The sequence below is a fragment of the Macaca nemestrina genome, chromosome 18, assembly GCF_043159975.1.
Source record: "Macaca nemestrina isolate mMacNem1 chromosome 18, mMacNem.hap1, whole genome shotgun sequence".
NCBI classification, from domain to species: domain Eukaryota; kingdom Metazoa; phylum Chordata; class Mammalia; order Primates; family Cercopithecidae; genus Macaca; species Macaca nemestrina.
In genome coordinates, this window is record NC_092142.1 from 19,676,548 (window position 1) to 19,691,707 (window position 15,160).

A 15,160-nucleotide genomic window follows, 5' to 3' on the forward strand; every position below is an offset into this window, starting at 1 on the left:
AGCCATATGGATAGAAGAACTTATAAGGGATAACCTTGGATATTTAGCTAAGAAGATTTCCCAGCCAAGTGTTGAAGATGTGGCCTGATTTCTTCTCGCTGGTTATATTACAACGCTAAAGGAAAGAAAGACAGAGGAAAGAATTGTTAAGCAAAAACAGAGCCAGAACTTGGTGGTTTGAACAATTCTCAGCCTTCTTATATTATAAAAGACATTAAAGTTAGGATATTCACTGTCAGAAAAGTATGCTGCAAAGGGAAATCCAAGAGTGTGCTTGGACAATCTTTTGCCAGCAATTCAAGTATCAAAAAGTCACAGAGAACTTTTTAAAGAGATTAGACATGGGGCTCCTGAGTTCCTTCAGTCATGGAGGCAGAAACCAGCAATAGAGATGGAATTATGTGGAAAAGATCTGTGGAGGAGCTACTTCTCTAATGGGATGAATCACTGAGACATACATGAGAGAACCATTAGTTTCTTGAGAATGTTATATCAGCAGAAACACTGCCATCTTGTACTGGACAGAGAGCAGGAAAATATAAAAGAAGGCTGTTGGACTCCCCAAATTCTACAGGCAGGAAGCAGATGGTTAAAGCTACTTAGCTGCAAACATGTGTCACCCTTCTTGAAAAAGAAAAGATTGTTTAGGGCAGAGTTTTTAGCCAAGAATGTGGAATTGGGAGCCCAGAGGGTGGAGCTGAGCAACTAGAAAGCAAAGCCACAACCACAGAGGATTAAGGGCTTTGAAACATAATAGAGTTTTCTCAGTTGGATTCAGAGTTGCTTGGGATTGGTGACTCATTGTTTTCCTTTTATTTTAATCCATTGTTTGAATGGATATCTCTGTGACTATTATGGAATCTCTGCTTCGTCATTGTATTTTAAGAGCAGATAACTTAATATTCAATACTTGAGTAAGGAGCAATAAAAAATGAAGTTAAGAAATAATTTTATTTACTAATAGCATCAAAAAGAATGAAATACATATAAGTAAATTTAACCAAAGAAGTATAAGGCTTGTACACGGAATATGACAAAACATTACTGAAATAAACTGGAAAAGATACAAACAAATAGAAATACACCCCATGCTCATGGATTAAAGGAATTAATATTGTTAAAATGAAAATACACCCCCAATTGAGCTGCACATTTAATGTAAACTTTATCAAAATCCTAGGAGACTTGTTTACAGAAATAGACAAGCTGATTCAAAAACTCCTATGGAAATGCAAGGGACCCACAGGGACCAAAACAATCTTGGAAAAAAAAAAAAAAAAGAAGACTAACACTTTTCTATTTCAAATCTACTGAAAAGTTACAGTAACCAAGACAGTGTGGCACTAGCATAAAGATAGACTTGGATAAATAGGTATTAATTCAGAGTCTAGAAATAAATCCACAAATCTACGATCAATTGATTTTCAACAAGGGTACCGAGACAATTAAATGGATGAAATAATTGTCTTTCCAACTAATGATGCTGGCACAACTGGGTGTTCACATGCAAAAGAATTAATTGAGTCTCTTACCTGACATTAAATACAAAAATTAGCTCAAAATGTATCAAAGACCTAAATGAAGAAACAAAAAGTATAAGAGAATTTTTAGAAGAAAACGTAGGAGTGTATCTTTGTGACCTCTGATTAGGCAACGGTTTCTAAAGCAAAAGCAACAAAAGAAAAAATAGATTAATTAGACTTCATGAAAATTAATAGTATTTGTATATGAAAGTAAAGAGACAGCTCACAGAATAGGAGAAAATATCTGAAAAATCACATATTGGGTAAGGGTCTAGTATCTACCACACTTAAAGAACTCAAACTCAACAGTGAAAAAGACAAATAACCCAATTAAAGTATGGGCTAAGAATCTGAATAGACATTTTCTTAAGGAATATAAACAAATGGCCAATAGACACATGAAAAGATGCTTGACATCTTTATTCACTAGGGAAATGCAAATTCTAGCTACAAGGAGATACCACTTCATAACCAGTGGCATGGCAAAAAAAAAAAAAAAAGGCACAATAACAAGTGTTGGAGATGATGCAGAGAATTAGAACCCTCCAACATGCCTGGATGGAAACGTAAAATGGTGCGGTGCTATGGAAAACAGTTTGGCAGTTCCTCCAAAAGTTAACATAGCGTTATTACAGTACTGACCCAGGAATTGTACTCCTAGGTACATATCCAAGACAATAGAAAACATGTGCTCACACAAAAACTTGTACATAAATCCTCATAGCAATGTTATTTAAAATAGCCAAAAAGTAGAACCAACCCTAATGTCTGTCAACTGATGAATGGATAAACAAAATGTGGTCTATCCACACAGTGGAATATTATTCAGCCATCAAAAGAATGTAATACCAATTCATGATATGACATAGATAAATATTGAAAGCATTGTACAAAGTGAAAGAAACCAGACATAAAGCTACATGTTGTATGATACCATTCATATGAAATATCCAGAAGATGCAAATCCATAGAGACAGAAAGCAGATAAGTGGTAGCCAGGAGCTGGAGGAGGAGGGAATGGGGAGGGACTGCTAATTTGTACAGTGTTTCTTTATAGGGCAACAAAAGTGTTCTGGAATTAGAGAATGGTGATAGCTACACAACCTTGTGAATATATTAAGAAACAGTGAGTTGTGTGCTTTAAAATGGTGATTTTTCTGGTACCTGAATTATATTTCAATAAAAAAGGGAAAAACAGAAAACAGCGTAAATCACGTGCTACCTTTTGCATTAAAAAGATAGTAGGAAAAATATATGTGCTTGTGTTTGCCTAAAGAAACTATGGAAGGATATGCAAAAAACTAATACAATTGGTTACTTAGTGAGGCAGAGGAAGTAGAAAACAGGGCAGATAGGTACAAGGAAGGGAGCAAGCCTTTTCAATGCATGCCTTTCCATATTGCTTTGCTTTTGGAACCCTGTGAATTTTACATGAACTACTATAAAACATTAAACAACAGCAACAAGCAAACAAAAATTCTCAATAAATTACTTCTATTTTTTTTTCTGCCTGCACCACCATCTAGGCTGGACACCGCCCCCCAAATCCTGCCTTCTGGTGGGTCAATGGCACAGGAGCAGAGATCAAGTGGAGCTTTGAGGAGCTGGGGAAGCAGTCCAGGAAGGCAGCCAATGTGCTGGGGGGTGCATGTGGCCTGCAGCCTGGGGACAGAATGATGCTGGTACTCCCACGGCTCCCGGAGTGGTGGCTGGTCAGTGTGGCTTGCATGCGGACAGGTCAGTAAGCAGGGCGGCTGGGAATTTTAGCTGGGGTCAGACACAACCTGCCAGAGCTTTGCGGTGTCCACAGAGTCTTGAAGATGGAGCGAAAATAAACCCTATGTGGAGTTGTGCTTACTTCCTATTTGCCCAACAGTCACAGACCTGATTGTATAATAGGGGCCAGACAGTGATGTAATTGATAAAAGCAGGTCAGTGCAAGGCAGTAGGGAGTGGTGAGGACTGCGGCAAACGGGAGATCACATGCTTTATCAAATGGGGTCGCTGCTTCTCAACTCGAACCAAATGTTCCCACGACAGGATGAATACCGGTGTTATCAGAACTTCTGATTTGTAATGGAAAACTCTGGATTTTTATGAAAAATCCTCCTGTCTTTTAATGTTGGCATCTGTCATTTTAAAAAGTCCTGACTGGGACAAATCAAGCTTATTTTCTGCTGGTCGTGGTTTGGGAGCCTTGCTTTAGTTGCTAGAATTTTACCTGAACAACGCAGTTATAGATGAGGGACTCCTATAACCAATCTATGTTAGTTTCACTCTTAGACTTTATGATTCTCATTATCACAGCATTATCCAGCTGCCACAGGAAGGCAGATAAAGAGGAAATAAAAGAACTAGTGATATCATCCCTTGCAGGAGGTTAGGGGGACAGCTCCTCCTGTTGTCACGAATGTCCAGGGCAGTGAAACATTACCTTCTTAGAATGGTTCCTTCAGCAGAGAAACAGAGGAGGAAAGAGGCCGCAGTGAGCCTAGCAAGCCTCCGCTGATGCTGAGTGAATGAGTGATCACGCACTTATTCAGAAGGCTAGGGTTTTTAGGCTGCTGTTATTATTGTTACCTCTTCCAACTCAGGCATTCCAACCCTCCCCAGCCCCTTCCTGCCCTCATCTCTTACCTCTATACCCAAGACCTTCCCTGCTATCCAGTCAACATCCACTTCTGTTTTATGCCAGGGGTTGTCATGATTCCAGGTGTCACTCAGCTGACGGAGAAGGACCTCAAGTACCGGCTGCAGGCGTCCAGGGCCAAGTCCATTATCACCAGTGACTCCCTAGCTCCAAGGGTGGATGCCATCAGTGCTGAATGCCCCTCCCTCCAGACCAAGCTGCTGGTGTCAGACAGCGACAGTCGGCCAGGCTGGTTGAACTTCAGGGAACTCCTCCGGTGAATTGGGGTTCTCCAGGAGAACAGCAGAAAAATGAAATCATTTCCCCTTTAAGCAACAAAAGATGAAATGCGTTGCTGATTTCACACACAGAGAGTGAATCAGAGTGGAACACTCACCTTGGCAGCCAGACTGACCTGAGCATAATCCTGGTCACCACCTTAATGTTCAAGGTCGCTCATTTCAGTCAGTGCTGGATTTGTCAGCAGCTTTTCTGTGCTTCATTTGCTTCTATAATGGCGGTAGTGGTTATTAGAGCTACCGTTCAGAGTACATGAAATAACCTATATGGTGCATTTAGTACATAGCAGGTGGTCAATTAATAATCAATTTATGGCCGTGTATTGGGTACTTAGCGTATTCCTAGATACTGTGCTATGTAAGCCTTCACCTTCATTCATTCATGTAGCAAAGGTTTAATGAACATCTATTTCGTGACAAGCATTGTGTTTGGTGTTCAGAACACCATAATGGATAAGACATCATCTTATTTAATTCCTGAAAAGGACATGATGATGTGCCCTTCAACCCAGTTTTACAGATGAGGAAACTGAGGCTTGGAAAACTAAAGTGACTTGCCCAAGGTGCTAAAAAGTAGTTAAGTCAGGATTGGGCAGAGCCGAGACCCTATCTGCCTTAGAGCAAGGACCTGGTGGAAACCCTTCTTAGAATTTGAGACTTTGTCCTGATTGGAAGCCAGAACCCAAAAGGGGCCTCTCAGGGGCCTGAACAATTGAGTCACGAATGCTCACCCCACAGACCAGCTGCATCAGATTCACCTGGATGCTGTTTTGAATACAGATGACAAGGCCTCACATCTGACCTACTTAACCAGACATAGATGAGCAAGAGCCCTTGAGATCTTTTTTTAAAAAATCAGCCCATAGTCCTGGGCGCCGTGGCTCACGCCCATAATCCCAGCACTTTTGGAGGCCGGGGCAGGTGGATCACCTGAGGTCAGGAGTTTGAGACCAGCCTGATCAACATGGAGAAACCCCTTCTCTACTAAAAATACAAAATTAGCTGGGCGTGGTGGTGCATGCCTATAATCCCAGCTACTCGGGAGGCTGAGGCAGGAGAATCACTTGAACCCAGGAGACGGAGGTTGCAGTGAGCCAAGATTGCGCCATTGCACTCTAGCCTGGGCAACAAGAGCAAAACACTGTCTCAAAAAAAAAAAAAAAATCAGCCCATATAGTTTTGAAGAGCTGTCAGGTGGGCCTAGATCAGTGGTTCTCAATTTTGGTTGTTACTAGAATTACTGAGAAGCATTTAAGAAAACATCAAAGATTCCGATTTTATTTTGTTCAGAGTGGATAGACAAGTTTCTTCCAAAAATTTACCAGGGGACTTCACGTTGCAGCCAGGGATGAGAGCCAGTGGATTAGCTGGTCATCCAGATCTCAGAACTTTGGGAATTACCCAGATCTCAAAACCCCATACTGGGGGAAACCTTTAGAAAACAGTTCTAAATTATTAGAAATTGCGGTGGGGGTGGAAGCTGTGCCTAAATGTGCAGAATTATAGACACGGACACGTGTGTGTTCTACCAGAAAGTCCTCATACTTTGGTAAGAAAGCATGGGCTCTTTTGAGTGAGTTATTTAACCATTTGAGCCTCAGTTTCCTTGTCTGCAAAAGGGTTATAATGATAGTACCTACCCTATGAGGTGATTGCAGGTTACCCAAGCCAGAGCTTTCAGCACAGCACCTCACACGTGATGTTTGTGAAACGATAGTCATATTGTTGTTATACATATTACCAGTGCTACTAACTGTTTTTACTATGGTAGCGCCACCTAGTGTTTTTATGTTTTACAGGGAGGCACCTACAGAGCACAACTGCCTGAGGACAAAGAGTGGAGACCCGCTGGCCATCTACTTCACCAGCGGAACCACCGGGGCCCCCAAGATGGTCGAGCACTCCCAGAGCAGCTACGGACTGGGTTTTGTGGCCAGCGGAAGGTACCAGAGCAGCTTGTCTAGAGGATCCAAGAACAGAAAGTGGCAAGTGGTCTGGAGGGAGTGGCATGAGGGGAAAGATGTCAGGAGCTGAGGTCAAAGAGCCAATAGGAGCAGCTCAGGAAGGATCTTGATGATTCTGGATTTTACTCTGAGTGAGGTGAAAAGCCACTGGAGGTTTCTTTTTAAATCGTAGCCATATATATATATATACACACACACACACACACACACACACACATACACATACATACATAAACATATACATACATATATTATAAATGTACCCTTTTAACCATTTTAAGTGTATAGTTTAATGTCATTAAATACATTCACACTGTTGTGCAACCATGATCACCATCCATTTCCAGAATTTACTTTATCTTTCCAAATGAGAACTATGCCCCCATTGCCCAATAATGCCCCGTTACCCTCTCCCCTCACCCCTGGTAATCTCTATTTTACTTTTCATCTCCGTGAATTTGATACTCCAGGTATTTCGTATGATTGGCATCATGCAGTCTGTCCTTTTGTTTTGCAATTTGGCTTCTTTCACTTAGCATAATGTCCTCAAGTTTCATCCATGTTGTGGCATGTGTCAAAATTTCCCTCCCTTTTAAGACTGAAAAATATTCCGTTGTATGGATAGACCACATTTTATTTGTTTTTATTATTTTATTTTATTTTTATTTTTTTGAGACAGAGTTTTTCTCTTTTGCCTAGGCTGGAGTGCAGTGGTGCAATCTCCGCTCACTGCAACCTCTGCCGTCCAGTTTCAAGCGATTCTCCTGCCTCAGCCTCCCAGGTAGCTGGGATTACAGGTGCCTGCCATCACACCCGTCTAATTTTTGTATTTTTAGTAGAGATGGGGTTTCACCATGTTGGCCAACCTCGTCTCGAACTCCTGACCTCGTGATCCTCCCGCCTCGGCCTCTCAAAGTGCTGGGATTATAGGCATGAGCCACTGCGCCTGGCCTCGACCACATTTTAAATAATCCATTCACCTGTTGATAGACACTTGGGTAGCTTCCACATTTTGGCTGTTGTCAATAATGTTGCTATAAACACTGGCATACGAGTATCTGTTAGAGTCTCTGCTTTTACTTCTTTTGGGTATACATGCAGAAATGAAATTGCTGGATCACATGGTAATTCTATGTTTAATTTTTTTTGAGAAGCATTGGATATTTTGAGCAGAGAGTGATGTAATCTAATATGTTTTTTAAAGGCTCACTCAGGATGTTGGGTTCACAATGAAACTGTAGAGGAAACAGCTAAAGAAGATGACTAGTGCATTAAGAGGCAAGCATGGTAGCTTGCCCGGGGAGAAGTGGGAGAAGAGATGAGATTCTGAATGTATTTTCAACCTAGACCCAATAAGACTTGCTGACAGAGTCAGTGTGGAATAAGAAGGAGGAGTCAAGGATGGCTCTAAGAAGAATGGCCTGAACAACCGGAAGCGCTAAATGATGGGGGAAGAACTGTGGGATGAGCTGTCTAGTGGGAAGAAAACAGAGTTTGTTTATAGAGTTGTCAATTTGAGAGTCTTCTTAGACATCTCCATCGCCTTGTTAAAAATGGAGATGTTGAGTGGGCATTTGGATATACACGTCTGAAGTTAGAGAGAAAGATTCATGCTGAACTTATCAGTGTAAAGATGGTATTTCATACCATGAGATGGGATGAGATCAGCAAAGTGTAATATAAACTGAAAAGAGAATGGGTCTCAGGACTGAGTGCCTGAGGCATTTCTGCACTGAAGGGGAGACCAGGAGGACTCAGCAGAGGAGACTGAGAAGGGAACAGCCAATGAAAGGGGGAGAACCAGGAGTGCCTGTGTCCCAGGATTCAAGTGCATGACTGCTTTTCTGTCTTGCATGTTTGCAGACACTGTTACCCATTCCTGGGATGTTCCTGCTTCTCTGCCTCACCTATATAATCCCTATGCATTGTTTATGTCTAACTCAAGTGTCATCTCCTCTACCAGAGCATTTCTCAGAAACTCATCTCCAACATTGCTCTGGATTAGGTGCCTATTCTCTGTAATTGCACAAGGCTTTGTGTTTAGCTCTGTTAAAACATGCTTTCCAGCGGCTTCCTAGATATTTATACTTCCTAAACTCTAAGGCCCTAAAGCAAGACGAATTGTTCATTTCTATATCCCTAGTGCTAACCCAGACTAAGTGCTAAATAAATGTTGCCTAAATAAAGTGACCTTAGCACAGAGTACTGAGGTTAACTTTTTCCCTTATAGATCACATCCACTGGACTGTGAACTTTCTGGAAACTCTTTTTGCTTCTGTATTCTTAGTCTAGGGCAGAGGTTCATGGAAGATGCTCAATAAATGCTTGTTGAGACAATAGTTGACTTGATGGTTCTTGTTCAGGTTTCACAAGTATAAGTGAGTACCCACTGAGCAGGGCTCCAAATGGGGTGATATAGATAATACAATCCTTCTTAAAGGTAGAGTCATCGCCAAGGGTGCTGACGTTCTCTAATTTTTGGCAGACGGTGGGTGGCCTTGACCGAATCGGACATCTTCTGGAACACGACTGACACTGGCTGGGTGAAGGCAGCCTGGACTCTCTTCTCTGCCTGGCCTAATGGAGCTTGTATTTTTGTGCATGAGCTGCCCCGAGTTGATGCCAAAGTTATCCTGAATGTAAGAGGAAAAACCAACAACACCCCATATGTGTTGGGTATAAATCAGATGAGTGGGATATAGATTTCAGGCTGCAGGAGAAAACACATGAATCAATGACTTTAAGGCTTCTTTGGTGTGGCTCCCGGGCCTTCCATAATCTGGTTCCTGACCACCTGGTTCCCTTCCATCACTGCCTATGCTCTAGCTAGATTCCTAGATTAAGACCATTTCATTGCTATTTCTCCTGCATGGGGTGCCCTTGTCTCCACCACTTTCTTCCTTATGCCTCTGCCAAAACCCTAGGTATTTGTCAAACCCTTAGGCAAAATCAGTCTGTGCCTCAACTCCAAATGCTACTGTCCATGGTGTTTAACATGGCCCAACTAGAGAGTCCTGGTGACTCCTGCTCAGCCTCCCAGGGTCTTCTTATAGGGAGGGAGGAGATTGGTGCCCCCAGTCAAGACACAGGTCACCTTTCTCCAGCCCCCCGTATCCTAAGTGTCATTCCTGAAAATGTCAGAGGGCTCTTCTGCTCATATTATTTGTACTGAGATAAGCTGTATCACCTGGTAGCTAACTGCACAGGTCATGCCATCAGTCAAAGAGTCAGACCTGGACTCTGATCCTACACCTTTGATTCGCTAGTTGTGTGGCCTTGGGGAAGTTGCCTAATCTCCCTGAACTGCAGTTTCAGCCTCACCTATAAGAAAGGGATAACGTATCTCTATAGAGTTGCTGTGAGAATGAAATGATACAAGGCAAAGGGGCCAGCACATAGTAAGTTCTTTTTTGAAATAATTTTTAATTTTTGTGGGTACATAGTAGGTGTATGTATTTATGGGGTACATTAGATATTTTGATGTAGGCATGCCATGCATGAAAATCACATCATAGGGAATGAGGTATACATCCCCTGAAAGCATTTATCTTTTGTGTTACAATCTAATTATACTCTTTCAGTTATTTTAAAATATACAATTAAGTTTTTATTGACTAAAGTCACCCTGATGGGCTTTAAAATAATAGGTCTTATTCATTCATTCTATTACTTTGGTACCAACTAACCATCCCCACCTTTCTCTCAGCCCCCAACTACCCTTCCCAGCCTCTGGTAGTCATCCTTCTAATCTCTATTTCCATGAGGTCAATTGTTTTGACTTTTAAATCTCACAAATAAGTGAGAACATGTGAAGTTAGTCTTTCTGTGTCTGGCTTATTTCACTTAACATAATGATCTCCAATTCCACCCATGTTATTGCAAATGACAGGACCTCATTCTTTTTTTATGGATCCATTGTGTATATGTACATTTTCTTTATCCATTCATCTGTTGATGGACACTTACGTTGTTTCAAAACATAGTAGATTCTTTTTTAAAAAATAATTATTTTCATAGGTTATGGGGGAACAGTAACTAAAAGGTGGTGTTTGGTTACATTAGTAAGTTCTTTAGTGGTGATTTATAAGATTTTGGTGCACCCATCACCTAAGCAGTATACACTGCACCCAATTTGTAGTCTTTTATCCCTCACCCCCTTCCCACCCTTTCCCCCAAGTCCCTAAAGTCCATTATGTCATTCTTATGCCTTTGCATCTTCATAGCTTAACTCCCATTTATGAGGGAGAACATAAAATGTTTGGTTTTCCATTCCTGAGTTACTTTACTTAGAATAATAGTCTCCAATCTCATCAAGGTCCTTGTGAATGCCATTACTTCATTCCTTTTTATGGCTGAGTTGTATTCCATTATATATATTTATATACCACACTTTCTTTGTCCACTTGATTTATGGGCATTTGGGTTGGTTCCACATTTTTGCAATTGCAGACTGTGCTGCTATAAACATATATGTGCAAGTATCTTTTTCATAAAATGACTTCTTTTCCTCTGGGTAGATATCCAGTAGTAGGATTGCTGGATCAAGTGGTAGTTCTACTTTTAGTTCTTTAAGGAATCTCCACACTGTTTTCCATAGTGGTTGTACTAGTTTACATTCCTACCAGCAATGTAGAGGTGTTCCTTGTTCACTGCATCCATGCCAACATCTATTTTGATTTTTTGATTATGGCCATTCTTGCAGGAGTAAGCTGGTACCACATGGTGGACCAAATATAGTAGATTCTTAACCCATATTGATTGTTATCATCATGATCAAACTCATCACCATCATTATCCATGTAGTGCTTGATCAGCCAGTGTATGGACCTTCTCCTCGCATTGTCCCCAGCTCTGACATAGTGTTTTCATTATCTATTGCTATGTAATAAATTATACCCAAACATAGAACTTTAAAACACAAGCATTTATCTCACAGTTTCTGATGGTCAGGAAGCTGGAGGCAGCTTAATGAGGGGATTTGGGAATAGAGTCTCTCATGAGGTTGCAATCAAGAGGTCAGCAAAGTACGCTCGTGTTCATAGCAGCATTAACAATAACTAAAAGGTGAAAGCAACACAAGTGTCCATCCACAGATGAATGAACAAACAAAATGTGGTGTGTACATGCAAGGGAATATTACCCAGCCTTAAAAAGGAAGGACATCTTGTTATATGATATAATGTGGATAACCCTTGCGGACATTATGCTAAGTGAAACATGACAGTCATACAAGGACAAATATTGTATGATTCCACTTACATGAGATACCAAGAGTAGTCAAATTCATAGACACAGAAAGTACAACGGTGTTTACAAGGAGTTAGGGGAGAGAGTAATGGGAAATTATTGTGTAATGGGTGCGGAGTTTAAGTTTGAGAGGATAAAAATAGTCCTGGAGGTGGATGGTAGTGATGGTTTCACAACATTGTAGAAATATTTAATCCCACTGGACTATACACTTAAAAACCATTCCAATGGGCAAATTCTATGTTGTGTGTATGTTACCACAATAATTTAAAAAAAGATATTAGCTAGGACTGCAATCATCTTAAGGATTGACTGAAGCTGAAAAATTGCTTACAAACTCATGGTGGCTGGGTACAGTAGCTCATGCCTGTAATCCCAGCACTTTGGGAGGCCAAGGCGTGTGGATCATGAGGTCAGGAGTTCACGACCAGCCTGGCCAAGATGGTGAAACCCCATGTCCACTAAATATACAAAAATTAGCCAGGCATAGTGGAGGGTGCCTGTAATTCCAGCTACTCGTGAGTCTGAAGCAGAGAATTGCTTGAACCTGGGAGATGGAGGTTGCAGTGAGCTGAGATCTTGCCACTGCACTCCAGCCTGGGTGACAGAGCGAGACTCCATCTCAAAAAACAAAACAAAACAAAACAAATTCACTGGTGGTTTTTAGTAGACTTCAGTTTCTCACTGGGTGTTTGCTAGAGTCTCCAGTTTCTCACTGTGTGCACCTGTCCATAGGATGGCTTGAGCATACTGAAAACGTGGTGGCTTGCTTCCCCCAGAACAAGGGATCCAAGAAAGGGAGAGAGAAAGAACATCCAAGACAGAAACCGTAGTCTTTGTACAACTGAATCTTGAAAGTGATATTCATCACCTTGACAGTATGCCATTGCTGTCACAGACCCACTTTGGTATGAGGTGAGAGGGGATTCCTCCAAAGGTGCAAATGCTAGGAAGTAGGGGTCACTGGGCACCATCTTGGATGCTGGATTCCACACATAGTTTTCAACTTCTCTGCTTTGGTAGTGAGAATATAAAGATGCAGTGCATTTGGCTCCATCTTCATGGTCCCACCCCAGTGATTCTAAGGACATCTTTCCCCCTTTGCTTTTGTTTAGACTCTCTCTACATTCCCGATAACCACCCTCTGCTGTGTCCCAACCATCTTTCGGCTGCTTGTGCAGGAGGATCTGACCAGGTACAGCCCATCTGTTTGGTGCTTTGAGGGCCTAAGTATGTGAATATACAGCATGGGCATCCACACATACAACTATCCTCTCATTCCAACTCTCTTTCTATCTTTCTCTGTGTCTATATATTTTTCTGCCTCTCTCTTTGTCTCTCTCTCGCACACACATTTATACACATACACATTGACAAGTCAACATACCTGTAAACCTCACAGATGCCCCTCAAGAACAAGCTTCTGGCCCCCAAAAATTTGCATCCAGATGGAACTAAATAGATTTAGGGCAGTCTGAAATTTTAGCACCTGAGATAGGCTTCTCCCCACACCATACACCCATGGGCTATTCTCTCAGCAGTGTGTCTGCTACTTCTGTGAGGCGAGAGAAATGATTGGACAATTGTTAGCCACCTATGAAGTGGGGTTTGTGGCCAGGGCCCTCAGTTCTGGTGAAACTAACAAGCCCACACCACAGTAGATGCCCCAACTCTCAGCCTCAGACTCACACCAGCCAACTGTTCTCTGACCACATGCCATTGGGCACCCAAGAGAAAGGGACAAGGCACTGATGATGGCTCCATCCTGGATGAAGCCAAAGCAACATCTTCTGGCAGAACAGGGCTAGTTGCTGGGGTATATGGAGAAAGGCCCACCGTCCTTCAGTACCCACCAACCCTGACCTATTCTCCCTCTTTTGTCCTCCCCCAAGTCATGAGGAGTCATCCTCTCATCTTTCCTAATCACATAAATCTACCCACCAAGTGCCCAGAGGAGGGAGTTCTTACATGCTTCTAAAAGTGAATTCTTCTCCAATGTAAGAAGTTCATCCCATTCGGTGATCTGATGTGTGCATCTCCAGATGATTTTGGCTGAAAGCAAGCTCCAAGTACCTTGTTAAGAACAATGTCGTTGAATGCCATTTGGTAGTACTAAGTAACTTCGTCAAGCCAATTTGATCTCCCCTCTCCTCCAAGATCAAAAATGTACTTGCAATCACTGATTTTTTTTTTCTTTTAGTTTGGATGATTTGTTGAACAGAAAGGGCGTTTTGCAACATAATTAATCTGTAGGAATTTGTGGGATTCTTAGAGGACTAATTTTTATCTTTTCAATTTTCTTTTCTCTCCTTTCTCTTCCTCTTTCTTATTTATTTATTTATTTATTTAAGAGACAGCGTCTTGCTCTGTCGCCTAGGTTGGAGTGCAGTGGCATGATCTTGGCTCACTGCAACCTCCGCCTCCTGGATTCCAGCTTTCCTCCCACCTCAGCCTTCCAAGTAGTTGGGACTACAGGCATGTGCCACCATACCCGGCTAATTTTTTGTATTTTTTGGTAGAGACGGGGTTTTACCACATTGACCAGGCTGGTCTTCAACTCCTGAGCTCAAGCAATCTGCCCACCTTGGCCTCCCAAAGTGCTGGGACTACAGGTGTGAGCCATGGTGCCTGGCCTATCTTTTCAATTTCTAATTGATTTATCTATCCTTTTCAATCAGATTATTGTCCTAACCAATTTATGATCAGTTTTTTTCCAACTAAATTATTTTGGCCAAGTTACCTGGAACTCACCATATTATGCCAACACCTATTATATGAGCTTCTGATTTTATCCCAAACTCAGATAGGGTGAATCTTTTAAAAATTATCTGTCCATGAGGAGAATGGTTGCAAAGCCAGAGGATGGACTCACTTAGAGCAGGTTAAAAAGCAGGGCCGTCTACCCTCTAGTGCCTGTGGGTGTTTACGTCTGGGCAGTGGCACCAGAAGGCGGGTGGTATGAAGATCCTGACATAGGTGGCCTTGTTTTCCTGCCTGAGAAAGGTACCAGTTTCAGAGCCTGAGGCACTGTCTGACCGGAGGAGAGGCCCTCAACCCTGACGTGAGGGAGAAGTGGAAACACCAGACCAGTGTGGAGCTGTACGAAGGCTATGGCCAGTCTGAAACGGTGAGTACTGGAGGGACCAGGTCCCCTCCAGGGCTTCCTGCCTCTCCAGCTGTAACCTCCCTGAAGCTTCTCAGGGACCACCCCACCACTCCTCCACCCAGGGGAGAAGCTGATAACAAAACTCCATCAGCTTTCCTTCCCTTTTGATTTCCATATGTTCTCACTTATAAGCGGGAGCTAAGCTATGAGGATGCAAAGACATACAAAGTGGTATAAAAGACTTTGGAGACTCAGAAGGAGGAAGGTGGGAGGAGGGGTGTGAGGGTAAAGAAACTACATATTGGGTATAATGTACACTACTCAGGTGACAGATGCACTAAAATCTCAGAATTCACCACTGTAGAATTCATCCATGTTACAAAAAAACGCTC

At 42.1% G+C, this 15,160-nt stretch overlaps 1 protein-coding gene across 3 annotated transcripts in view; it reads left to right on the forward strand.

Moving 5' to 3' along the window:
• Positions 1-15,160, forward strand: part of LOC105484984 (acyl-CoA synthetase medium chain family member 5) — a 31,812-nt gene that overhangs the window by 5,518 nt on the left and 11,134 nt on the right. For 2 of the 3 annotated variants that reach the window (XM_071084204.1, XM_011747100.3), the window contains exons 3-8: positions 3,050-3,260; positions 4,219-4,429; positions 6,251-6,394; positions 8,901-9,054; positions 12,778-12,857; positions 14,666-14,789. In XM_071084204.1, coding sequence (XP_070940305.1) covers positions 3,050-3,260; positions 4,219-4,429; positions 6,251-6,394; positions 8,901-9,054; positions 12,778-12,857; positions 14,666-14,789 — 924 coding nt within the window. The remainder of the gene's footprint in view (positions 1-3,049; positions 3,261-4,218; positions 4,430-6,250; positions 6,395-8,900; positions 9,055-12,777; positions 12,858-14,665; positions 14,790-15,160) is intronic. The other variant, XM_071084205.1, reaches the window with a different exon arrangement.